The sequence below is a fragment of the Megalopta genalis genome, chromosome 3 (assembly GCF_051020955.1).
Source record: "Megalopta genalis isolate 19385.01 chromosome 3, iyMegGena1_principal, whole genome shotgun sequence".
NCBI classification, from domain to species: Eukaryota; Metazoa; Arthropoda; class Insecta; order Hymenoptera; family Halictidae; genus Megalopta; species Megalopta genalis.
The window spans coordinates 17,387,664-17,414,975 of NC_135015.1; the positions used below are offsets into that span (position 1 = coordinate 17,387,664).

At 46.2% G+C, this 27,312-nt stretch overlaps 2 protein-coding genes across 2 annotated transcripts in view; one reads left to right on the forward strand and one right to left on the reverse strand.

Moving 5' to 3' along the window:
- Window positions 1–27,312, reverse strand: part of Tdg (Thymine DNA glycosylase) — a 173,342-nt gene that overhangs the window by 27,034 nt on the left and 118,996 nt on the right. Inside the window, exon 7 of the mRNA XM_076520237.1 lies at window positions 21,126–21,195. Coding sequence (XP_076376352.1) covers window positions 21,126–21,195 — 70 coding nt within the window. The remainder of the gene's footprint in view (window positions 1–21,125; window positions 21,196–27,312) is intronic.
- Window positions 1–27,312, forward strand: part of Dnmt3 (DNA methyltransferase 3) — a 211,357-nt gene that overhangs the window by 17,985 nt on the left and 166,060 nt on the right. The window lies entirely within an intron of this gene.

Here is a 27,312-nt window from a genome sequence, read left to right on the forward strand (position 1 = left end):
GTGTTCCACAGAGACGGAGAAGGCAAGGTCGTCTTAACGGCGGCGAGCCTTGCGAGATTCGGACCGGAAACGGTCCGAGGGATACCTCGGCTTCTGCCGAGATTCGAGAGCATCTCGCTGTTTCGTGGCACTCGCGGCTCGACGACGGTTCCTCGCGCCGGCTAGCAGCGGTCGCTGAGCAAAGGGCGCTCGCGGAGCAAAGGGCGCTCGGAGCCGCGGTCTGGGACGCCGGGCCGCTTTCGCCGGGTGCTCGGCCGGGTCCGACGGCGGCAGGTGAAAAAATCTTGTTGCCCAGGGAATCTCGAAAAGATGGGGCACAAAATTCTAGGGGGTAGCAAACGTGCACGGACTGTAAGCTGCTATCGAGCGGATAGGCGTGCGACAACCCCTTCCCGGCACTCCCGTCCCCCTCGGCCAGCTCTAGTTCCCTTTTTCCTGCCCCTCTGGTCCCTCTGGCCCCTCCTGCCTCCCCTTTGGACCGAGCAGCAGGCTGGCAGAAGGGTGGCCGGTGGGTGGAAAAGGGAGGAGGCAGAGGCTACACGCTTTCCCACACTCACCGACCAACCCTCCTTCGCCACCTGTACCCTTCGCCCATCTCGTTTTACCCTACCCACCCCTGTACAACCGTCTCTTCCTCCACCTCCTCGTACTGCTGCTGCTGCTGCTGCTGCTGCTCTGCTGCTGCTGCTGCTGCTGCTGCTCCACTACCACCACCCTCTCCACCCCATCGACCCCCGCCGCTTCTCTTTCTCTCGTATCTCCGTTCGTCTCTCTGTTTCTCTGTTTCGCGCGGCGACCCTCTCTCTCTTTCACCCTCTCGTTTCTCTCTCTTCCTCCCTCTCGTTTTTCTCTCTCCCTCCCTCTCCCTCCCTCTCTCTCTCGCTCTCTCCGTCCCGTTCACGCCGCCTCTCTTTTCCCCGGCTCATTCTCGCTCTGCCTCTCACCCTCCAGCCCTGATCCTCACCCACACCCTCGAGCTCACCGCCCTCGTCCTCTCCCTCTTCCCTTCGCCCGACACAGCCGCCACTCATTATAGTTCCCACCACTACCAGCCCCAACCTCCGCCACCTCCTTTCCCACCTCCGCCAGCATCGACAACCGTCAGGCTTGCATCCCTTTTCCACTCGCGCACTTGGCTGGCTTCGCCAATCTTTTCGCAGGTCACCGCTACGATACCCTTCGACGCCGTGTATACCTCCTTCTTCTTCTTCTCCGTCGTCGTCGTCGTCGTCGTCGTCGACGTAGTCGTCGCCGTCGTCGTCGCCATCCACGACTTCCTCTTCGCCTCTCGCTCTCTCCCTAGCCCCTGATATTTCACCGCGCTCGATAGCCGAGCGAGTCGGGAGAAATCGCGCGGAGTTCGTCAAATTTTTCCGCCGGCTCGGGCACGCACGAGTTCCCGCCGCAAACCCGTCGAGATACGGCGACGTCCTAGTCGCGGGAACAAGAGATAGGGCAACCGTCGTCGATGCAAAGGAGAGGAACGTTGATCTAGTTTCTTCCCTTGCCAGCCGGGCTCCCATTGTGTCCCACCGTTGTTTCGCCCGCGCCGTTTCACCGAGCCCCGGCGAATTCGCCCGCGTGTCCACGGTTCGCGCAGAAAACGTGTGTCCCCCGTTAATGTCCGCGCGATCGAATGGCCGGCGAAAAATAGAGGACGGTCTGTCTCTGCGCGTTGCTTTGGTACGCAACGGAATCGTTGTGTCTGTCTTTCCTCTCCTCTCCGTCGAAAACTCTGTTACCGAACAGTGGAATCTTTGGGCGAGATGAAAAATCCGCCGCGCCGATTCTTGGAAACGGGCGTCGACGCGCTGAACGCCGCGCTAATTTTACACGATTTTCCGGTCTGGCTGACACGAACTTCTTGTCGTTTGGGTAATTTGTTATGTAATCGCGAGCGACGCGTTTATCTTGCTCGGTAGGCTTCTTTGCTTCGTTTCGAGAACGATGATAATATTGGAGAATTTTTATGCATTGAACATCGCTGGAATTATGGTTTTGGTGATTTAGTTATTTATGTAATTGTTCATTTATTTATATGTACGGGTAATGATTCAGTTTTTATAATAGTGGACGAGAAAGTGATGTTGGCATCGTCGGTTAGGGATGGCTGTCATGGCAGTCGACGTGTTAAAGAAAAATTTGTTTCTTCGAAACCTTCGCAGTCGAAACGATTTTAACTCGAAAAATTCGGAATTGTTTTTCCGACCTGTGGTATTTCTGTTTTATATAAGCTAGTGCATTTTATAGGTGCAACAATTACACTTTCGACAGTCTTTAAAATATGAACATGTTTGATAGTGTTAGAACCTTCGATCAAATTATACAAGTTAGTGCTATTATGAATTTTTATATTGAAACTGATTTTATTAATAAAAGGATTTTGAAACTATAAGGATTTTGATATGACAATTTTAAATGGTGTCTTAGAATCGCCGCGCGATTGCAAAGAGTTAATAGCTCGAAAAAGTGGAAAATTTGAGAACGTCGTTAAATTCTGTGGCTGCAAGGAAGAACGCTGCAAGTTGCATAGTATATTAATACAAGAACAATTATTAAATTGTTCTCGCGATGTTTTCTGTAATAAACACGCTCTAATAAACAATTATATGTTACAGTTCAATTAACACAATATACAGTAAATTCTCCCTAATTTTTCACTAGCTTCCAAGCAAAATTAGACAATTTGGGAATAGGGAGATACGATCATTCGAGTCTCGCGGCTCGTTTCTATATTCGCCGATCGTCAACAATCATAAAATCTAGTCGCAAGGCTCGAAAAATCGTATCTCTTCTTCCAAAATTCTGCGCATTTGTTTACAAGCCGCAGGAAAATTAGGGCGAATTTACTGCACTTAAATTTTTTGAAATTATAACTCGCGGCGTTGTTAACTATAGTCACATAATTCTTCGGAGATCTTCGTCGCTCGGTATTTCACCGCGCCCTTCTTGCCATAACTTCGTAAAAATCCGCGGTCTCTATTAATCCTCCGACGCGGCACGTCGCAATTACATTTAACGCGACTCTCGTTCCGATTTGGAAGCTGTTCCGGCGAAACACGTCCCACTTTCTCCAGGCGATCTCGCGAAATCGGCGTTATCCTTCTCGCCGGGTATCGTTCCGGATTGATTAACCAAATTAATCGAAGTTCCCCGGGCTATTTTAGGCGAAGCGGTCCGCCGGTCGATGCGTTAATATATTCATCGCGATTCCCTCGCCGTTCCCGACGGTCCTGCCCGTCGATCGTTCCCCGATAATTTGCCAAGTTTTTTCTCCCCCGGTCTATTTTGAACCGCTCCGGGACCGCTCGCGCTCCGGAGCGGTTTCTCGCGTGTTTTTATTGGAGCCGGCAAGCGGAGCCCGCGCCGAGCCCGCGCCGGTTCTCCTTCGGGTCGCGTCGAAAATAAGGATGGCCCGTGGGCGCGCGCGGACCGGGGGCGACCGACCGCCTCTGTCCCTGAAACTCTCGCGTAAACTTTCGCGCGCGAGATCATCGGAAATCGATAGGGAGCGAAAACGGCGTTCCGATGCGCGGAAATGCCGCCGAAGGAGAGGAGCACACCGGCAGGCAGGCAGACAGGCACGCCGGGGCATCCTTTCGGGACGTTCCTCCCCGGTGGAAAAGTTTTCTCGGGGGGCGAAAACTTGGATCCCGCGCGCCGCCGAGGCTATACACGCTGCCAACCACCGGGCGAAGGATGTAGGACGTAATCTCGAGTAAGAGGGCGGAAGTCAAAACTCCAGTTTTCAAGTTAACGAGCGCCGTAGAGTCGAGAGTTACTTCCTACTTTACGACGCCGACGGAACCGCCGCCGCCACCGCCGCCGCGACGAAAATCGGTCATCTTACAGGGGACCGATCGAGATATCGCTCCTTTAAACGCGACCGTCCCTTCGCTTCCTATCCAACTAAACGTTTCGGCGAAATTTCAATGTACCGGCGGCCGAAATCAGAGGAACATATATGTATATGCGATATTGCGCAAAAATTGTTGGGGAGACCGGGGCGCGGTTGTAACACCAGGGTGCTGTTGTAATACGGGGCTGGTATTAACACGTTGAAAATACTGCAAATACAATATTAACACGCGACACGTTTGTGCGAAAACTTTTCCGTGTATAGTAAATTCTCTCTAATTGACGCTCAGATTGTGCGCAAAAATTGACAATTCGAGGAGAGGAGACACGATTATTCGAGCTTTGGTGGCTCGTTTTTATAGTTTATGACAATTGGTAACTATAAAAACAAGCTGCAAGGCTCGAATAATCGTATCTCCTTCTCGAATTTTCCTTTTTTCTGTATACAGTAATTTCTCCCTAATTCGCGCGCAGATTGTGCGCAAAAATGGACAATTCGAGGAGAGGAGACACGATTATTCGAGCCTTGGCGGCTCGTTTCTATAGCTTCTGAAAATCGGTAACTATAAAAACGAGCAGCAAGGCTCTAATAATCGTATTCTCCTCTTCTCAAATTGTCCATTTTTGTGTATACAGTAATTTCTCCCTAATTCGCGCTCGGATTGCACACAAAAATAGACAATTCGAGGAGAGGAGATACGATTATTGCAGCTCGTCTTGATAATTCCCCATTGTCAACAACTATAAAAACAAAACGCAAGGCTCGAATAATCGTATCTCTTCTTCCAAAATTGTGCAGTTTTGTTTACAAAGCTGTTGAAAAATTAGGAAGAATTTACTGTACATCGAAAGACGGATTTCAGATATGATAAATATGTGTACACCGATTTATAGGTCACCGGACCATCCGAATGAAAGCGGAAATAGTGAAAAGCTAGTCGCCGGAGCAAGATGCGGAAAAATCGAAAGTTGCAACAGATATTGGTCATAGTGTGGTGAACATAGGTGACGCAGATGAATCATTGCTTGCAGGATTGTGTGGACTGAAAACGGGAAAGTGTGCTATCGAGCAGACTGCTGTGCAGCAGCAATGTAAATAAGGTAGACTGGTTGTTGGTTAAAGTTGGAAAGTAGAACGAAAAAAAGAATGAAACAGGATTATAACCGCCAGGATACGTGCGATTTGTGGAAGGATGAGTTTTTGGATTAAGTACAGGAAATTGTAAACCGCAAGTGTACTACATGCTCTCGAGGCTGGAATTAATGAATACAATAGGGACTCCATTGTTATCCGAACATTTATTTTTACGATATCCTGGCAGCAAAATGTTCTATTATCTGATCATTGCATTATTTAGGTACATTATCAATGGCTGTCGTTATCTAGTAGAGAACTTGAGTGAATATTTTTGATAGTAGAATGTTTTGTTATTCGGATATTGCGCAAATAAACCTTCAGATAGGAGAAGCTCTGCTGTATATAGAATCAGATTCGGGGAGCGACGTTGATCCCGAAGAAGCAGGTCCAAAAATGTGAGGGAAATTCAAAAAAATGGATTTGAATGGTTCTGATTATTGCTGTCGCGATATCACCGCGAGTCTTAGGACATTTAGGAAATATGACATAATTCTAAATGAGTACCTACTAGAATTTAACGCAGAACTTACCACCGCAGTTCAAAGTTCACATTTTTTACTTCACATTTTTGATTTCATAATTATTGAAGTCATGAAGCTGCTTTCGTTCAAAATTATCGAATATATTCCTCTGCTCGGACAAACGCTATTATAAAAATTCTGTAGAATTTCTATAATAATATTACAAATAATCTAATAATATATCTATAATAATATAACAAATTCTATCTCGTGATTCCTATGAGGCAATTTCTTCTAGTCCCTTTTAGACCTCGTTAGAGATTCAGTGTTAATAGCAGGCCCGTACGAAATCGCACATTTTCGAGGTCACTTCTTCTTTCGCGGGGCTTTCGTAAGATTCGATATCTCGGCGACATTCGATCATGTTTCATAGCTTCTCTATGGTTTGCGGAGAAACTTGCGTTTGCAGGGATGAAACAGAATTCGCATGTGTGCGCCGCAGTTTATAAATAGACAGGACTTTATCGGGTCACATAGACTCAAGGATAGCGGCAGGGTTAAGGCACGTTTTCACGTGACAGTAAACCGCGACATTTACCGTCACGACACGGAAAGCCATGACTTTTGTCGTCGCGCGGGAACTGGGGGTGAGGGGGGGGGGGTAGCTCGATGCCTAGGTGTGTGTGCTTTGCCGTTCGACGAGGCGTACTTTATTATTCAGATTACTATGCCTGGCCCTCCGGAATCAGTGTCACGAACCCCAATGGCAAACTGGTCGACGCTCGCCGCAATCAATCGGACTTCTTCCGGGTGAAGCGAATTTCTAGGTCACGCGCCGCGAATCAATTTTGATCGCCGGTTGATACCCTTCGCTCGATTCCGGAAAACGTCTTCGGGGGTGGCTCGCAACGATCCGCGAACGAGCCGAGACTCCGCTTCGTGGATACAAGAATGCGCGGTTCGTTGGGCGATGCATTGTCTTTTTCGCGGAATTCTATATTGGAAATGATAGAAAATATACGATTAAATAGATGAATTAATTCTGTAGCAAATCACAGTACTACAGTGTGTGTGTGAATGATCATGGACTCGAAGTGGCTTTAACATTTTTGGCGATACTTAAGAAAGAACTTACCAAAACGTATGGTGAATTTACCGATCGTATTTGTATATTTCTTTATTTTGAACGACGTAAAATAGAAATATACAATTAAACGTGTGAATGAATTCATATAAAAATCAACTATGTAAACTGAAATATATTTGTACATGTCTCTGTTGGAAGTAATATATTTCTACATACGATTAAATATGCGAATAAATTCATATAAAAGTTGAATATATAAATTGAAATATATTTGCACATTTCTATATTTCTATATTAGAAAATAGCGATATGCAAATTTTTGCCCCCTTTTTTACCCCTTGTTTAAGTACCAGCAAAAATGTAAAAGTTACATCGAGCCTATAATTACATACACCGCTTCGAGATTTATTTTTTAGCAACGTTTTCGTTTCTTTCTGCTAAATCGTTTTCTCAGAGTCAAAAACGACCTGTCCCCACCCCTTTGCTCATAGAACGAATGACCGTGTTTCATTTAGCAGCAGACGAAGGAAAGCATATCTTGGTAACGGACGAGTTTCGTAAGATTTCCATATATAGAAATATCGGGAGGCTCGCCACCCAATTTTTCTATAATAAACCCTCGAATGTCGGACCTTCTTCGTACAGTACGAGAAGTACAAAAGTGTCGCGAAGGTCTCGTTACGCCGGGTCACGTTTCGTAGGAGTTAAGTTCCGCGTGATCGGGCAGAGTGTCACTCACAAGTCAGATGTTCCGACATAAATTGACCGATATCGTGTAACACGCGTAGATCCCGCGATTTCGGAAAATATTCTACTGCCCGTAAAATTGTCGCCCCGTCGACGGTGCATCACCCAACAGGGGCCCTATTGCTTGGACACCTACGATTCGCACTCGAACGACGCACGACGACTTCTCAGTCGCGGGGTTAATAAACGTTGATTCCGATCCATTACTGGAATCCAGGAATTCTCAGCCGACCGTTCGTCGCACAACGCGTTTCCATAGCTCCGATTTGTATCCGTAAAAGTTCCGATCTCGAAGTTACAAGTTCGCGTTAACTTTCGCCGTTAAATTCTGATCTCTCGTCAGAGCGGTCGACGCGATACCAAATCCAAAGCAAGTTCTCGAACCAATGCTGCTCCCTGATTTGGCATCAAGTTCGTCCGTCTTTTATCCAGTCTTTTAACGGCCTCCTGATTTTGCGTCAGGTTCGTCTTCTCGACTCTTTGTCAGCGAGACTTCCCATCGGGTTTGTCCACGAAGTCTCTCGACGATACTAACGGCTCCCTCGAATCCGCATCCGGTTCGTCCTCGCCGATCGATCACCGTGCTCGTCTATTAACATCCTCGGCGGCCACACGTGCTGCTCGCGCGGTCCTGACCGGTAAATGGGACCGCGCGTTATCCCGACGAGACGACGAGGCACGCCGTCGAGGCGTGGCTTCGTAGACGTCGAGGATCGACAGGACCGCGCGGCATCGCCGGAACGAAGAAATAAGGATAAGGTCGTCGCGCGGCTGTCGCGAAACGAGCGACACGTCGGCGGCGCTAGGTCGCGAAATAGCGGCGCGGTAAAGTTCGAACGGTCCGTTGGACCGAATCGTATTCATCGGTGTTCTCTCGGGCACACCGGTTCTGGTTCTCGGGGTCGGGGTCGGGGTCGCGGGAGTGCCAAGAGAGCGAAGAGAGAGAAAGAGAAAGAAAAAGAGAGAGAAAGAGAGAGAGAGAGAGCCGAGGCTGAGTCTCGGCTCGGCTCGGCTCGGCGCCCTCTCGGGTCCTCGAGGAGCCGAAACGGGGCGGGGCGGGCCGCGGCGGGCCACGGCGGGCCGGGCCGAGGCGGGGAGCAGAACGCGAGACGCGGATTGTTCGCCACGGCCACGAAAAGTTTCCCCGGTCACGTTCAACTTTCGCGCCGTTCGAAAAACCCCGCCGCCTGAATTAGGTCACCGACCGACCCTCCTCCGGCGGCCGCTTTCTCGATTACACTCTCGCGGCGCGGCCACCCTTTCGCCGCGGCCCCCGACACCAAACTTTTTTACCCTCGACTCTTCGAACGGCGAACAATGCCGTCTCGAGCCTCGAGCATCGCGCGTGTTCCGCCCCTCCCCCTCGACACCCGCCGTGTCCCCCCCTCCTCGAGAAGAACTTTGTCCGCGAACCGTAACTCGGTTCTCGGTCGCAACAGTCTTTAAGCTCGGCCACATTTTTCGTGGCCCGTCATCGTGATCCGTTCCCGCGGGAGCAACGATCAATGTCGCGCTCGGAATCGTTCGCATCGCCGACTATCGGAGCCGCGCGATACGCGCAACCATCGTCTCTCTGGCCACGATGATTATCGGTCGCAAAGCCACTGTGTACCCTAACGAGAGAGGCGATACCTCTCGAGACTAGATAATCTCCGAGATCGACCGTTTTTTTATGGGTTTCCGACGATCGTTCGTCGCGAACTCGCGACGCAACCTGCGCCGAATTCGTCTCGGGATTCCGTTCGATTCGCGAACGTGTTTCGCGCGAGTCTACGCGCTGGGGTAGAAGAGTTAACGAGAGCGCGGATCCGTCGCGCGGATTCCCGCATCGGTTCGCGGCGTTTCCCACCTGGCAACGCGGCGGCAATCGCACTACCTTGGCGGTGGACAACGTCTTCCTACTTGCGATCGGCGAAGATCGATGATCGAGAGCCGGTCGGCGGCGCGGCGTGTCTCCGGCGGATTGGGCAGACCTGCGGACCTCGATCGATCGCGGGGTGGCTGCGGCTCTCTCTCCGGTTCCCTCCTGGTTCCCTCTTGGTTCCCTCTGGTTCCTCCGGAGAGTGTTCCTCCGACGGAAAGCGCGCGAACGACGATTACCGATCGGACATGGCCGGGAGCCGGCCGAGGAGAGTTTCGGGGCCGATCTTCACCTCGCGAGGCGCGACGACACAAGAACCACTTGGACTCGGCGTGATCCGGGTGCGATCCGGGCGCGATCCTGGATTCGCGACTCGGTTTCGCCGCGTTTCGGCCGCTTTCGATTCTGTTTCCGTTTCGTTCCCGTTCCCGTTCGGTGTAACGGGAACACGGTGCGGTGCGGTGCGGCCTGCGTCGCGCAGCGTCGAGTCGAGTCGAGTCGAGTCGCGTCGCGTCGCGTCGGCGGGTAACGCGCGAGGCTCGATCACTGGGCTGGTTCGCTTTCGAGCGATCGAACCGGCTGAACCGTGCTGAATTTTTCGGCGTTTACTGCCTTTAGGCCCGGCCCGCCACTCCCTCCCACCATGCTTTAAATTGACCCGTCGTTCTCGATCTGGCCACCCTCCCCCTCCCCCGGCGGCCCACTCAAACCGCCCCTCGCTCTCCGTCCTATCTCTCTCTCCTGCTCTCTCTCTCTCGCTTTCTCTCTCTCTCTCTCTCTCTCTCTCTCTCTCTCTCTCTCTCTCTCACCGTAGCTGGCAACCACCGGCAGACCTCCCCCGACGCCCCCTGGTCACCCCGTTGCGTTGGCCGCGTCCCTCGCCCCGCCGGTTGCCACAGCTTCCAACCTTTTTACCCCGTACTACCCTGCTTCCGCCTCCCTCTTCCTCCTTTTGCCGCCCACCTTCCCTCCCCACCCTCCCTCTCTCCAACCTCCACCTCCAGCTCGCCCACCTCCAGCTCTCGTCCCCCTGCCGCCTCCCTCTCACCCCCTTTTTATCCTGCTCTCCCTCACGCGCGCACCACTCATTATAGTTCCTCCCTCCACTACAACCGTCCTCCCTCACCCCTTTCGCTCCTCTTCGCAGTCCGACTCAACCCGCTTCGTATCCCATCCCGTTCCCGACCACCCGTTCGTCCTGCCCTCCCTTCTACACGCCACCACCACCACCACCATCACCACCGCCGCCCCCACCTCCTCCTCCTCCTCCAACCTCCTCCACCACCCCATCCACTGCTCTACCGCAACCCCGGGAAAACCCTGGAAAATCCAGCAGCGTACACCTAACTTCACCCTGTATGTACTACCTATGTGTGAACGTACGGCTGCTCGCGGCCGCTCGCTCTCTTCGTCCCTCTCTTTTTCTCTCTCTCCCTCTCTCGCTCTCTCTTTCTCTCACTTGCGCGCTCCCTCTCTCTCTCTCTCTCTCTCTCTCGGTCGTTCTCTCTCTTCATTGCCGGCTACACGGTCCCGCTTTCGCATGTATCTATGCACCCATGTACGTATGCATGTATGTACGCACGCGTGTATGTACGTATGCAAGTATGCAAGTATGTAAGTATGTATGCAATGCATGGATGCAATGCATGTATGCATGCATGTATGTACGTATATATGTATATATGCATGTTCGTAAGAATGTATGGATGTATATATGCATGCATGTACGTGCGTACGATGCAGGTATGTATGCAGGCATGCATCTATGTATGTATGTACGCACGGGCGTACCGTTATGTGCAACGGGCCCATGTACACGGCGAGGTACGCGTACACACCGGCGTACATACGCGCACGGACGCGGGCATAAAATGCACGCGCGCGTAATAACCACCTCTCGGCTCGGAAGCGCGCAAAATTGTTTGCTCAAAGGCCGATCGAGAAATCGGTCTCGCGCGTATTCGCGACTTCTCGAACCTGCCCCGCGATTTCCGTCGACTAAATCGCGCGGCAGGACCCTCCTCTCGATCCTGCCCCCGAAACAGCACCGCGGGTTCTTCGTCCGCGTGCATTAATTGACGGGGTTAGAATCACAATGCGGCAAATTACATTTTCGAAAATGTATATTTATGTCTTGTAATGTGATCGGTAGATGTCGAAGTAATGAGAAGACGAGTGAAACGAATGGTGAAGTTATTATAGATTGTGTTAATAGTCCATAATAAATATTAACTAGTTATTATTAGTTAATAGTAACTAATTACAATAAATTTGGTCTGTAATCGATGCACTGGAAACAATGACGCTCCTTTTTTTCTCAGTTGTTAAGCCTCCTTGTAAACCTCTTTGAGTTGTAAGAAGCGAGTCTTGCACAGAGATTTGTTTCTTCGTGCATTAACGTTAACAAATTGCGAATCATGGAATATTGTTTCCAACGCTGGAACTATCGAACCAGTCGAAATGACTGGTCCCTGATTTTTTTCTGTCTCAGTTGCTGAAATTATGGAAACGTTCTTGCGAGGAATGTTTTTAAGTTAATTAAACTTTCTTCACTGATGCATATATTTGTAATAAAAATCGTATAAAGTTCGAGTAAATTCAATATCATCATTGTTACAAAGCAATATGCATTTTGTTGAGTTTTAAGACTCGGTAATTCTAGTATTAATTACAGTAAATTCCCCCCAATTTTTCTTGCAAACACGAATGGACAATTTGGGGATAGGAGATGCGATTATTCGAGCCATGCATCTCGTTTTTATAAAATAAAATAACCTTGACGTAACCGGCAACTATAGATATAAATGCAACTATAACACTTGACGTATCCGCGTTGCTCGCGAATGCATAAAAATCCGCAGCCCGGTTTTCACCTTCCTCCTCGTTGTTATTGTTACGATCGGCGCGCGTCTTCTCGCAAGAGCACCGAGAGATATCGCGAGTCTGCATTCAGATTTTGCTCGATCGAAGAAATCTGTTCGATCGTTTTCCGGTATCCGGCACCTCGTAAAAGTACACCAGGGTCCGAATCTATTTAGATTTCGCTCGACTAAAGAAACCCCGTTCGATCGCTTCCCATGAGAACAGCTTCATGACTTTATAACCATTGAAAAGTGAAAAGTCTGAACTAGGGGAGACTCGGGGATGAAAAGTTACAGTTCGACCTTGGACCACGATTACACGAAAAGTAACGCGTTTACGGAGAAAGTTTTTCTACCGCGATGCTCGGCTGCTTGTACCGTGACATTATTTAATCGCGGTATTTTCAGTTCGCCGAAAAAACAATCTTTGACTTGTTGGTAACAAATTGAGAGAAATGATACAATAGTATCTCAATCTTTCTGATATTGTGTAATCGTTAGACCGCGGATTTGATACATCTATAGGTCAAATATAAAATTGTAAGGTCATTGGAGGAATTTGAGGGTATTTGTATATTTTCAAGATATTTTATTATTTCAAAATATTAGATTCATATTTTCAAGATATTTTATTATTTCATGATATTAGATTTATATTTTCAAGACATTTTATTATTTCAAGATATTAGATTTGTATTTTCAAGATATTTTATTTCAAGATATTAGATTTATATTTTCGAGATATTTTATTATTTCAAGATATTAGATTTATAGTTTCAAGATATTTTATTATTTCAAGATATTAGATTTGTATTTTCAAGATATTTCCTTACGATTAACTTGAACAACTTCTATTCTGCATAAAGATCAGCACTCTGTTCGTCGTATTCCGTTCTTACTTTTTGATCCAAGTTGTAACATCACGTTCATCCCCGATCGCTGATGATACAATCATCTCCGACCATAGTTATAATAATAATTATAATAATATTTGTTCGATTAACGGGCCAGACGTGCCAGTGTTACAAAAATATCAGCAATTATGCTCCAAGATCACACGTTTTCACCAATTAAATGTTCAAGCGCGTTAAGCGTCGATCGATTTCGCGTTTAAGAAGATCGAATTAAAGGTAACCGGCAAGGAAAAAATCGGAAAAAATCGCTTGCTCGAAGGTTCGAGCGACCAACTATTTCTTTTTATCAAAGAAAATGTAACTTCGTCGTAGCGGAGAGTAATTTACCTTGCCGCGTGTATTTACATTTTTACATTGTACGGTAAATGCGTAACAATGCACATGTCGGAACAATCGGAGTGCATAATACCGGTATAAAAAATTCACGGTAATTAGCTGTAATAGATTCTGAATTATTTGTCACGTTGCCTCGGTTCCCGTCCACTTTTCACTCCGGTCTCTCCCCTACGTCCGTTCTAAAGAACGACGAGGGAGGCAACCGAAAGAAAAAGGTGTTATTCGCATTGAAAATGTCGGAATAATCGAGAAGAAGTTGAAACCGACGGAAGGCTGCCACGAAGTCGGACACGTCGGACGCACGAACGAGCAATCGAATCGTCGCTACGAACGATCAGATCACCGACAAGCGATCGATCCGATCACTGTCGCGCGAACTATGATTTTTTTCGGGCTCCTTGCGGCGACCCTAACGCGAATTGTATCCACCGTCGCGTCTCCTTCGTGTGCGAGCCGAGCATCGTGCCGACGAATAAATAAATAATCCGCCGTTTTTGTGCACACGGTCGTTAAAAGAACAACGGGAGGACCCCCGTGTCCGTGTAAGACGACGAGAATAATGATGCCGTGCGAGATGACGAGATTTCTCCGGACCGACAAGGCGACGCGTTCTCGCGCGAACGGGTTGAAGCTTTCCCGAAATTGGAACGAGGCGAAACGCGTGCGAACGAACGGCGCGACGCGACGGATCGCCAAACAAAGGGAATCGAGGGTTTAAGAAGTGCTCCTCGCCCTAAAACCTGTGCACCACTGCCACTGATTTTATCGCGTTCTACGCAAGACGAACGAAATTACAAGACACCCGGGGGAATTATGGGAAATATACGGGAAAACATTTGTTGTCACTTTTCGCAAAGTTGAGGGAAATGTTGCTTCGAAATAAATCGCAGCAAATTCTCGCCGATTTTCCTTCGGCTTGTAAACAAAAGTGGAGAGTTTGGGAAGAGGAGATGCGATTATTGCGGATCATTTCTATTGTTCCCGATCGTCAACGATTATAAAAACGAGGCGCGAGGCTCGAATAATCGTATCTCCTCTTCCCAAATTGTTCATGGTTGTTTACAAGCTGAAGAAAAATTCGGGAGAATTTACTGTAGTGTTCGTTTCGAAGTAACATTTTCATCAATTCTAGGGAGACTAACAAATGTTTGACCGAACGAAAACGGTGCTATTTCGCGTGGACAAAATTACGAGACTAAAGTAATGTCTCCCTAACTGACGCTCAGATTGTGCTAAAAAATGGACAATTTGAGAAGAGGTGATACGATTATTCGAGCCTTGCGACTCGTTTTCATAGTTACCGATTTTCAACAATTACAGTTATAAGCAATATAATATACAATTACAATTAAGCAATATAATAGTATTAAAAAATTTAATGAAGCGATTCCAAAGACGTAGACAAACTTAGGTCAGATGTGGATAAAAAATGTTATGTAAGAGTCTATCTAAACGAGAACGATAGAAGTAGCAGAAATTAGAGGATATTACAAGGATATTAACGATGTTACGGTTATAACAAATATGAAGGACGTAAATGATGTAAATGATATAAATGATATAAATGATATATGAATGATATATAAATGATATAAATGATATATAAGTAATATATAAATGATATAAATGATATATAAATGATATAAATGATATATGAATGATATATAAATGATATAAATGATATATAAGTAATATATAAATGATATAAATGATATATAAGTAATATATAAATGATATAAATGATATATAAATGATATAAATGATATAAATGATATATGAATGATATATAAATGATATAAATGATATATAAGTAATATATAAATGATATAAATGATATATAAATGATATAAACAATATCATCGTAGTCCATGATCTCCTAACATACTGGAGATCTCATTTTGCGATCCGACATTTTTTTCGACGACCCAACCATGCTATGATCTTAGACCTCGAAATAACGCGAAAATAATTTCGGACACGATAAACGGGTTTCCCGAGGTTGCTGTGGAACGGTTACCGTGACTCATAGTTTCCTACCGTAAAAGAGACGTGATTTCGTTATCGATTTCGTTATCCTCCCGATCGAACCTCTCGAGATCGGGGAACGTCACGCGCGGTTGGAAATTTGTTGATCAAGGAAAATTACGCGAAGTGGGACGGGCGGGCCAAAAACGGTTAGAAAACTGTGCCATGGGCGGCGGAGAGCTGCGTCGAAATTCGCGGACACCGACGAAGAAATGCAAACAACTAACTAAGTAAGTGGGCGGAACCGCGATTCTCTTTCTCTCTCTCTCTCTCTCTCTCTCTCTCTCTCTCTCTCTCTCGAAGTGGCCGCGCGAAGATGCGATGCGATTGCTATCGGGCTGGAAAGCGAGAGCACGCGCCTCGTCGTTACGAAAGCGCGACGAGAATGTCGAGCGAGCGAGCGAGCGAGAGAGAGAGAGAGAGAAAGAGAGAGAGAGGGAGAGAGACTGCACTATGTTTTGGCTCCGGAAACTTGGTTTCGAGTTGCTTCGTCGATTACACGCTACGCAAACTTGTCTTCTGCCTACTTTACCGCACACCTCTCCGTCCGTTTTCCACGAGAGAATTCGTTTGTTCCTCGTTAACGCGTTCGCCGACGTATTCCCCGTGCTTAAAAATTCGTTCCGCTCGTCGGGCCGAGGCCTGCGAAGCTCGGAAATAGTCGCGTTTCGCGCTGGGAACGTTCCGAGCTTCCGAACTGTTCCGAACCATCGGGTGAAACAACGACGACTCGATCGTGTAACGAATGCGATCGAGATCGGCGAAATTAACGCTCGCAGATCTGTTGTGGAATGATCGTTGAACGAGGATTGATCATAACTATACTGCGAATTTTATGCACTTATGAGAACATCGAACGTGTGCAATTTAAAATGGCAAGGAGATCGATTTTCCTGAGAAATGATCGCGAATGACGATGATTTTCCTCGCAAATGTAACACGATTAAATTTATTAAATATCATGATTTCTCTTGCTTTATCTTATCTTGCTACTTTATCTTTGTTAGAAGATCGAATAGAGTTGAATAGGGGAATTTATTGCATCATTTCGCAAAAATTGTCCAAGTGAATTGCAACGATGTCTTCTTTCGTCTTTTAATAATCCTAATAAGCAGACTGCGAATTTTAACGTAAAATGAAGCTTTCTTGCATCAATTGCAATAAATCGGAGCCAGATGGACGTTTCGTTCTTTCTTTTGCAATTTGAATTGACTGAAGCCAGTGTATTGATACTTTTCAATCGTTTGAACGGTTTTCACCGCTTCAAATTGCAGCTTCCGACTTTTGTCAAAAATATGCATAAAATCCGCAGTCCAGTTATAATACATTATTTCCAACCTTACCAAATTTCTGTTAAGTTGAAAATAACGTAACAACCGGACCAATGCTCCATATTTGTGACACAGGGCACCAGCTACCGGTTCAAAGATGCCCGCACTCGAAATATTATAAACCCATGGCTATAGAATACCTTTCTTTTCCACCGCGTCATTTTTACATTAACTCTAGATTTACGAAACCCGCCAAAATGGCGGGTCACTAGTTCTTTAATTTACGATTATTCATATCGTAAAGATACATTTATGAATTACTTGTTCAATTTATATGTTACTATACATATGCTGTACGATTTAAATGATACGATAGCGTTTGTTAAAAATCAGAATAAATGTCTCATTATTGCTTTTATAAAGTCATATATAAAGCAGCTGTTTTTTGTGCTCCGTAAATCTAGTGTTAAAGTACAGTGTTTTAAATTGCAAAAAAAATATATAATATTAAAATTACATAATCATATAATTATTAAACATATAATTTAAAAATCTAAAATATATCTCGAAATCTGAATTTCACTCGGTTACTCGCGCGATCAATTTAACCGCCCTCCCGCCGAGTTAAGGGATGAAACGTGTTTGCACGTAACTCCTGTTCTTTGTTATAGACGCGGGGACAACGTTCGTTTCGCCGAAAAAATCCGCGTTACCGTTCGCGTTGTTCTCCCGTCTATGCCGAAGTGCTATGCCCGTTAATAAATCAAATCAAATCAAATGAAATCAAATGAAATTCCTGCGTCGCGGCAGCGTATGCGACTCGCAGAAATAAACTGCGACCGGTCGGCGTGATAAAATATGCGAGGTCACGGTTGCGCCGGCAAACAAACAGTCGGCGCCCGTTTTGGAAGACGCGTGCTCGTCGGCGAATTGAAGCAACGTATCGGCGAAAGACGGGCCCGCGGACCGATTTTGGCGGGAGCTCGTTGTTAAAACGCGTTATCTCGCGAAACGGCGCGTGGCGCAGCGACGGGAAACGGATCGAAACGGCGCGCAGACGTTACATGCGCGCATTACATCAGACTCCCGGACGAAAATCGTAACTTCCGAGTTACGTAAGCTAAGTAATAATAATAATAATAATAAACTTTAGACCAGAATGCCTTAACCCTTTGCGCTCGCGAGTGGTGACTCCGAGGCACCGTTAAAATTGTCGTATCACGTTCCAAGATAATTTTGATACCAACGAATTGTTAAGAGTCTAACAATTGTATGAGTCGCAAGACCGAATTTCACATGCATAAAATGCACTTTGTCATGTAAAATGGAAATACCGTAGGTCAAAAAAATTGATTTAGATTTACAGTCAAAATGGCTTCGAGTGCAAAGGGTTAATTTGGAACGAGCTCGGAATAATCAAATAGTACGTTAATTCGCAACGCGCAGCTTGTTTACATTGTCTCAGGAACAAAAGGCCACTTTGCGAAGCAATCTCTATAAAAAATGATGACCAGGCGTTATAAGATTGTAATTCGTCCGTAGAAATTTTATAATGTATTATTTGCATATGTATAATTTTATAATATACATTGTACGCAATACAATAATCAACCCGAAATGAAACGATTAAGGTCGATTTATTTTTCTACAATTTGGATAAGGTTTAAACAAACAAATATCCTGGGATTCTAATTCCGACACATTCGTCGGATCGTACATTTTGATGTTATGAACACTTTTTCTGCTCATATCCTGCTCAATTTTTTGAACATTGCGAACTACTGTTGCAAAATACGATTATTCAGACATTTTAACACATTCTGAACACAGCTTCGAATAGATACGAAGCAGTGACTTTTTTTGAATCTTGTGCATTGACGATCGACGCTGTGCGGCGCGCCGCGCGCGGCTCGGCTCCGCTCGGCTCGGCTCTGCTCTGCTCGCCGAGGCGCAATATAGCGTGCGGAATCGAGTGGGCTCGATGGGCGCGCGAACGAACCATCGCCTGGCATCGGCAACCAGGCGCCAAGACGCTTCTACGCTGCTAGGCGGCCACGTCGAGAGTCTCGTTCTGCTTTCCGCCGGGAGCGCGTTAAAAATAAACGATGATCGTTGTCTCGGTCGATCGCGTTGACCGCTCGAGAGGGAGAGAGAGAGAGAGAGAGAAAACGAGAGAGAGAGAGAGAGAGTGAGAGAGAAAAAGAGAGAGAGAGAGTGAGAGGGAGAGAGAGATCAAGCTCGGATAAAAAAGAAAAAGGGAGAGAAAAAAAAGAGCGAAGAAGAAATTGGAGAACCAGCGAATTTTTTCGATCAGCTGAAATCACGGCGAACCGCGGCGCGGTTCAAGCGAGCAACTGCGTTCTCGCTGAATAATCGCGAGCGTCCGCGGATCGCGCAGGATTTCCCGAGGAAAATCGCGAGAAGGGCGAGGGCCGATTACGCGCGATCGAGTGGCCCTCGCGCGCCCTATTCTTCCCTCGAACGATCCCAGACCCACCCTTCTCTCCCACGGCCGCCTCTCTTTCTCCCTCTCTCGCTCTCCTCTCGCCGCGTTCTCTCGCCCTCTCTTCGCCGTGCTCGATCGTAATCGCGTTTTGCCGTCGAAGTTATCGGCGCTCGTAACTCGAATCGGTGAAAAATAGGTCGTGGAAACGAGCGCGTTCTTTCCCCGAACCAGTCGAGCGTACTTTCGCGTTATCGCGAATTTTTTCTTCTCTTTTTTTCTTTCTCCCTCTCTCACTCACTCACTCACTCTACGTCTCTCTCTCTCTCTCTCTCTCTCTCTCTTTCTTTCTCGTTCTCTCTTTTTCTCCGTCTCGCTCCGCGCCGAATGAAACTTCATCGCGTTCATCGACGACTCCTCGAGCCGCGCTCGACGTCGATCGCCGCTTTGCGTCAGCTTAATTAACCGGCTCGGGAGATCGGAATCGTCCGAGTGGAAATCGCGTGAATGAAAACCGGCGTTGCGACGAGTCTCGTCGGGTCGGGTCGAGCCGAGCCGAGCCGAGTTGAGCGGTGACGAGCGCGATTTCACGCGCGCGGGTAACTCGTAACACCGATAACTCCTATAACGCGAGAACTACGGAGACGTTCTGGAACACGGCTCCGGCCTGTCCTCTCTCCCAACGATGTTCCGCGAACCGTTCGGATCTATACTATTATATATACCGGGTTCGCACCTTTCCCACCGCCGTTTAGGCTCCCCCGTCCAATCGTGTTTGCGCCGCACGGCGTTCACACTCCTCTGCTTGACACGATTTTTATATCAACCCTTTGACGAGCACGGCCCGGCTAACAATTAAGGTGTGCCGGTCAGAGTACCGCCTTGGATGTATCGTTCATGTGAAATGATTACAGCTGAATTTACAGCTGAATTTACAGCTGAATTTGTTCTCTATTCTGTCAGAATAATTTTCTATGCTTTCAGGTATTATTATTATTATTATTGTTATTATTGCTCTTATTATTTTTATAATAAGAATATATTGAGTATAATATACGAAATATAATAAAGTTATTTTCTGTTTATTCGTTATGCGAACAGTAAAATAACAAGAATAAGATAACCGCGTTTTTTAATTTTAACGAAACAGGACACCATTTCAGGCTGAACGTCGGTCTCCTGCAAAATAATTCCGCGCGATCGAGGTACTTAAACCTGGAACTCTATTCCCCGACACCCTTCGCTTCGTTTAGGCGAGCCCATCGAAAAATCACCGAAAGTGCAAACACTGTTACGGTTCACCGTGCGAAACCATCTTCGAACACTCGAACCGGTGTTTCAACGAAAGTCAAAGTCAGATCGAATTCCCAACACTCGATTGTAATTTTGTAATTTTCGTCTTTGTAATTTCTCGTCAGTCGTCATTCCGTGCTCTCCCGTTAAGTTACTATGTCTACTCTCGATTTAATATGATAAAATAATAAATGTTCCACGCTTCAGAAAAATTTTCATAGCTGTAGAATTATTTTTGAAAGTTATCCAGTGTTAAAAATTGACTACAGTAATTTCTCCCGGAAATGACAAAATTTCGGGTTGCTGTGAATTTCCCCGTGCTAGTCCTACGCCTATGTAATTTATTGCTACGTGGCCGTCGAATCGTGTCACGTGGCCTCCGAATTGCCTTCGAATCACGTCACATGGCCTCCGAATTGCCTTCGATTCGTCGCACGTGGCCTCCGAATTTCCTTCGAATCGCGTCACGTGGCCTCCGAATTGCCTTCGAATCGTGGCAAAAAATTAGAAATAAAAAAAGTTATGTCATCGTCTTCATTCTAGCATTACTATGTAATCATATTAATGTACACCGGGAATGCTGGCCACTGCTTTTTTTCGCCGACTGTCCCGAGTTTTCATAAAAACGAGCTGCGAGGCCCGAAAAATCGCGACTCAGTATTCTCGGATCTGCCGGTTTCAATTCCGATCTCCGTACATTTCTGACCGAAATTACTCTATTCTGCTAATGGGCTTTCCCATAAATAAAGAAATAAATAAATAACCGTTCGCCATTGTCGGCACGACGGAAGTAAATAAACGTTAATTAAAGAAGAAAGTTTCGAACTCACAGAAATGGTTCCCGGGTCCGGCGTAGTGGTGGCCCTTGTAGGCCGCGAACAATCCGGGGTTGATTCCAATCTGTAACAGAAAAAAACGTGGAACGTGGATTAGAGCCGGCCCCGTGTCTGTCGTCTTCTCGGTCATTCAAGGAAACGCGCGCGATACGGAAATAATGGCCACGCGGTTAATTACGTTTCACCGGGGCTCGTCGATTGATTCCCGCCTCGAGCGGCTTCAATCTTCCAGAAATTATTACGCGGCAGACTTATTTCCAACTAGTTTCCGTGCTCGCCGATAGGATTATTCTCTCGGCAGCTTTGTTCCACCGCCGACAATCGTCGGACGCGTTCGATCTCCGATTCGACGTCGATTCGACGACGCTCTCCCGTCGCCTGCGATCGAACCTTACGTGCGTCCGCTTTTCCGATATTCCGCGAACCGCTCAGGAAAACGCGCGAAATTTCGATCTTCGTGGCTCCCTGTCCTAATTAGTTGCCGCCAGGTCGCTGTTATTCCGACCGAAGCAGCCGATGGTGCGCAGGATGTTTCCGATTCCCGTGCGAATCGACGAATCTCGCGCCTGCCGCGCGCGATCCTTCGAACACGTTATTATTAAAACACTGTTATTACGGATAGCGTTATTTTCGTTTGCGGAAAATAAGATTGACAGTGGATGCAAATGATTGGGAAATAATTATGGCGATTAGTGCGAAGATGGAACATCCGTTGTCGATCGTATTTCCTGCAAAAAAATAACATTATTCGTAATAACAATGCTTTCGACGAAATAACAGTGCTTTCAACCCTTCGACGGCAGATCTTTTTGACAAAAATATGACCGAGCGTGCTTAGGGATCGTTTATGATTTTATGTAATCACTTTCGTTGTATGTAATCAGATTTTTTAAGGTACTCCTTCTAGTCAGGCTAGTTTTGCTATAGTCTTCGAGAAGCTAAAGTCGTCGGAAACTAAATAGTCGAACGATGATATTTATATCGTGGGTCTGAACGGACCCGAACCCCGTCGTCCGCGTGTCGATGAAATAACCGTGTCTCGCGAGCGACTTCCGCAAAATACGCATAATTTTTCAAAAGTTTCTGAAGGGTGCAGCGCCGCGAAGGGTAGCATAACATGCTCGCATAACACGAGCGATGTCCCCATTACGCGAAGCTTAATTCGATGAAATGAACGTCGCCTTTGAACGTTAATCCTTTGCGTTTCAGAATGTTTCCACCGTTCCTGTTTCAGAATTTGCTGCAACATTCTGTGATCCAACATATATTCCCTTGCGTTTTTCGTGACCCGTTTGGAACAGCTGAGAAATGATAGAATTGTTCTTACGTACCGAGCAATTGCGAACACTAGTCGTAGAACGTAACCTAAATCAGCAAAATAAGTGACTAGTGATGTCACAGTCAGTGTCGAGTAAACGTCGACTCGACGTAGAACTGCAAAGGGTGTGAACCCTTTGCTCGCCCCCGTGTCTAACAGTGGCACGCTAAATGACTGAAAACAGTTCCAAATCGCGTAAGCTTGATTAAATTCGAAACAATGCTTGTCATGTCGGACGACAGCACTTTTTTTTTTAGCAAAATTGGTGTATTCAATTTTTATTGTAGTTTAGTAAATAAATTAGAATTGTGTATCTCTGCGAGATTCAAGAATAGGGCTGATGTAATTTCTACAATCATTCTCGTCTCCTCTGTTGTTATAATATGAAATAAAATCAAATAATTCCGTATCTACGAGCTTCATTCTTGTTTTTTCTATTAGAAAATCAAAGTTGTTAAAAATCAAAATTGTTTTGCATCCACGAGATTTAAGAGTAGCACAGATGTAATTTTTACGACCATTTCTGTCTTCTCTATTGCTAAAAAATGAAACAAGTTGCTCTGATCTCGGTTTCAATAATAATAATAATATTTATTTAATCGTGCCTCCTACTCCAAAATTCTCCATTTTTGTGCGCGATCTCAGTGCGAATTAGGGAGAAATTACTGTACATAGCGTGGACAAAGTTTTCGATAATAATCGGTCACCTTCGACCGACTATAACTCGACGAAAACCTCCAAAATTCTCCATTTTGGTTTCCAAGCCGAGGGTCAATTTAGCGAGCATTCGCTGTACAAATAATGCCTCTCTAATTGTCGCTCAGATTTTGTCCACAGAAATAGACAATTTGGGAAGAGGAGATACGATTATTCGAGCCTTGCGACTCGTTCTTATAGTTACCGATTTTCCACAATTATAAAAACGAGCCGCAAGGCTCGAATAAACGATTATTCGATATATATAGATATATATTCGAGATATTCGAGGAGATACGAATCTCCTCTTCCCAAATTGCCTATTTTTGTGCACAATCTGAGCGCCAGTTAGGGAGACATTACTGTATTCGCCGCATCATGGACACCGCGGATCGACCACGGTATAAGTCGACGGTGTCCAGCAGAGCAGCGCGGCTGGAAAAAAGCCACACGGAAAACGTGCAGCGTCGATCTGCGAGTTGGTTTGAAAAAGTCCGTTCTCTCTCTCCCCTGTGCACCCGCGTCCGCGAATTTCGCGATTCGTTCCGCGCTCGCCGAGACAAAGATCTCCGCGGTGGTTTAAGGCGTGTTCCGGCTGCCGGCCTATTGCGAGGCGACAGACATCCGTGGAGCGGCGCGATAATTATCGGGAAAATGAGTTGCCGGGTCACGGGTTATCGCGTCACGTGTTCGCCGAGGAAAGAACGATTATCCTCGTCCCGGCGCGGCGGCGGCTCGACGGCGGTCCGCGGCAGCCGCGAGAGGACACAAAGCCGCTGCTGCTGCTGCTGCTGCTCGCGGGAGATCGTTTCCGCCAGGACTCGGCCCGGGGATCGTGGAAGAATGCCGGCAGCCCGGGGAAAGGGGCAGGGGCCCCGCGATCGCGTCGCTTTTTGTTCGATTGCTCACGGTGAATTCCTTTCCCGACACGACGACGACGACGACGACGACGACGACGACGACGGTGTACACGCGCAAAGATTTCACGTACAGCACCGTTCTTACCCGCGATTATGCAACGCGGCAGACACAGGTGTGGTAGTACCTGTTGCGCAACCACATTATCTTCGCTCTTCGCGCCGTCGGTTGGACAATTAATAACGACAAAGTCCAAGGACACGGGACAGGGACGCCGCGAGCCGCGCCGGTAGCCGCGCCGTGTGCGTCCTCGCCGCCGTCAGGCTGCACCGCCGCGGCTGGCTGCAACTTTCGGTGCACGCTCGTTAACGACGAGGAAACGTGACTTCGCGGCCGACCGTTTCGCGGAAATCGTTTGCGCGGACAGCCGAGGAACAATGCGCGTCGCGGATCGTTCCCGGCACCCAAGAATTTTCCCGGCCGGCTGCGGAGAGAGAGGAGCCCGTTAAACGGGAGACCCTTTCAGCGATGCACAAGGATCACCGGGCTCTTTTTAGCCCCGAGACCCTTTCGGGAGATCCCCGTGACCATCAAAGCCCGTTCCGCTCCCAAAGGAAGGAACTATGTCTCTCTCTCTCTCTCTCTCTCTCTCTCTCTCTCTCTCTCTGTCTCTCTCTCTCTCTCTCTCTCTCTCTCTCTCTCTCTCTCTCTCTCTCTCTATGTGTGTGGCCAAAGAACCGCGGAGACGATGGCCGAAAGATGGCCGAAGGGTTCCCTTGAAGGGACCATTAAGTAGTCATACGGGAGTAATCTGCTCCTTAGGCGAGATTGTGTCCCGATAATTGTTTCCCAAGTGGTCGGGAAATTCAGCGACGTTCCGGCAAAAAGGTCAACCGTCTGCTATTGTTATTTGATCGATGCGTTTCGCTTCTTACGCGACCGTCCTACCTGTAAAGCTTCGATTAAAACGAACGGAGATAAGTTGGACATCTCGATGGTAGCATTTTTCGCGCGAAGAAATTGGTCGCTTTCTTCTAGTTTTAATTATAATATTGTTCTCTCTCTCTCTCTCTCTCTCTCTCTCTCTCTCTCTCGCGATGCAAATCGATTGTAATCGATCGGTGAAATCGTACCGATTCAATCGCGACCGATTCGATCTGAGCGCGAGCTCAATTGGACTGTTATTGGTCGAATGAAAATAAATTCCCATCGTCGCCAATATTCTTGTAAGTTTTCTTTTTTTTTTTCATACAAATTATTATTTAACCGGGTTTCGGGTGTTTCGAATCACAAAAATGCCACGAGGTTTCGAGTTTCGTGGGATTTCGAGGATTCGAGGTATCGAGTGTCCCGTCTCTAAATAAAATGCGATAAATTAAACCCCGAACGAAATACAATAATTTATGCAACGGATTTAAAATTATACTATACTGCCGTTAATAAAATAAATAAATAAATAAATAAATAAATTTTATCCATTTACGATATAAAAACGACTGAAAAAGTTAGCGAAACGTAAACACGTTAGAAAAATTTAATAACATTGCTATCTTTTCTTCAGTCTTTTTAAATTATTAAAAGAAGAGATTTTTATTCCATTCCCGTTCTTTTTTACAATCGAGTTAAAAAGTTTTTATCTCCAACAAAGATTCGCAGTCTATTTACAACAAATGCCGACCCCTTTATTTAGTCATTCTCAAAGATAGATTTTGAAGATTCCGAAGATTCTCGCAGACTTATCAGCCTTTCCATTGTTCCTGACGTAACATTCACGTTACAACAAGAATCTAAGTACTCCGGGTCAGAATTGACACAGCCGCCGCCCAGCGAGGATCATAGAATTACTTTCATTAGCGTGAGACAGAAGTTTGCGGAGGCGTTATTCAAAATATTCTCCGGCCTTTCTCTTCGCGGTATCATTGTTATTGTTCCGTTTACCGGCCGGCAAGCACCCATTAAGAACACGCATAGTTCCCAAGTTCCATTCGTTAGGCGAGACTTCCAGACCTCGGAGCACTCCGAAGACAAAAGAAGCGATGGGAGTTAGAAAATTTCGGCTATCCGCGGGAGCATCGTGCTAAGAATATTTACGAAGTTCAAGAGAATATCTGGCAAGTCCCATCTCTTCTCGTTCCCGGTTCCCGAGCTTATCTGGCCTAACTAACGAGTAGAATACAGCTCGCAGATATTCTAAGCGTAGAATCCTGCTGATCCGAAATAATCGTCTCGCGCCTAAATTGCTTTGGAACGTTGAAAAAAATCTCTAGAACGATAGAAACTTATCGGAGGTACACGTGTTCGGTGAAAAAGTTCGTTCGCGGTCTTCGTGACGCGATTTTCATCCGATTGTTGTTGCCACGGAATTGTTATTACGAGACCGCTGGGTCCTTATGCGAAATAAAAGTGTCTCGCATCGATTGCAATAGATTCGAGCCAGAATTTTTTGAAACTAGTGTCCTAATATTTTTCAATCGTCTCGACACTTTCACTCTCTTAAAATTGCACCTTCTCGTCATAAATGCATAAAAAGTCCTAATCAAAAAATAACTAACTAACTATTTCTTGCTGTTTTTAAAAGATAGTAAAGTCTGACCGCTTCTACCGCTCGGTAGTAGTAACATAATCGATCAAAACGATCGTTAATAAAACTTAACCGAATCATAAAACTGTATCGAATTCTACTAATTTATTTATTGCAATTAAGAAGCGCCTATAAATTCGTACAGATGAAAAATCGACTCGCATCGACTGCAATAGATTCGAGCCAGAATTGTTTGAAACTAGTGTCCTAATATTTTTCAATCGTCTCGACACTTTCACTCTCTTAAAATTGCACCTTCTCGTCATAAATGCATAAAATCCGTGCGTAAATGCATAAGAAGTCCTAATCAAAACATAACTAACTAACTATTTCTTGCTGTTTTTAAAAGATAGTAAAGTCTGACCGCTTCTACCGCTCGGTAGTAGTAACATAACCGATCAAAACGATCGTTAATAAAACTTAACCGAATCATAAAACTGTATCGAATTCTACTAATTTATTTATTGCAATTAAGAAGCGCCTATAAATTCGTACAGATGAAAAATCGACTCGCATCGACTGCAATAGATTCGAGCCAGAATTGTTTGAAACTAGTGTCCTAATATTTTTCAATCGTCTCGACACTTTCACTCTCTTAAAATTGCACCTTCTCGTCATAAATGCATAAAATCCGTGCGTAAATGCATAAAAAGTCCTAATCAAAAAATAACCAACTAACTATTTCTTGCTGTTTTTAAAAGACAGTAAAGTCTGACCGCTTCTAGCGC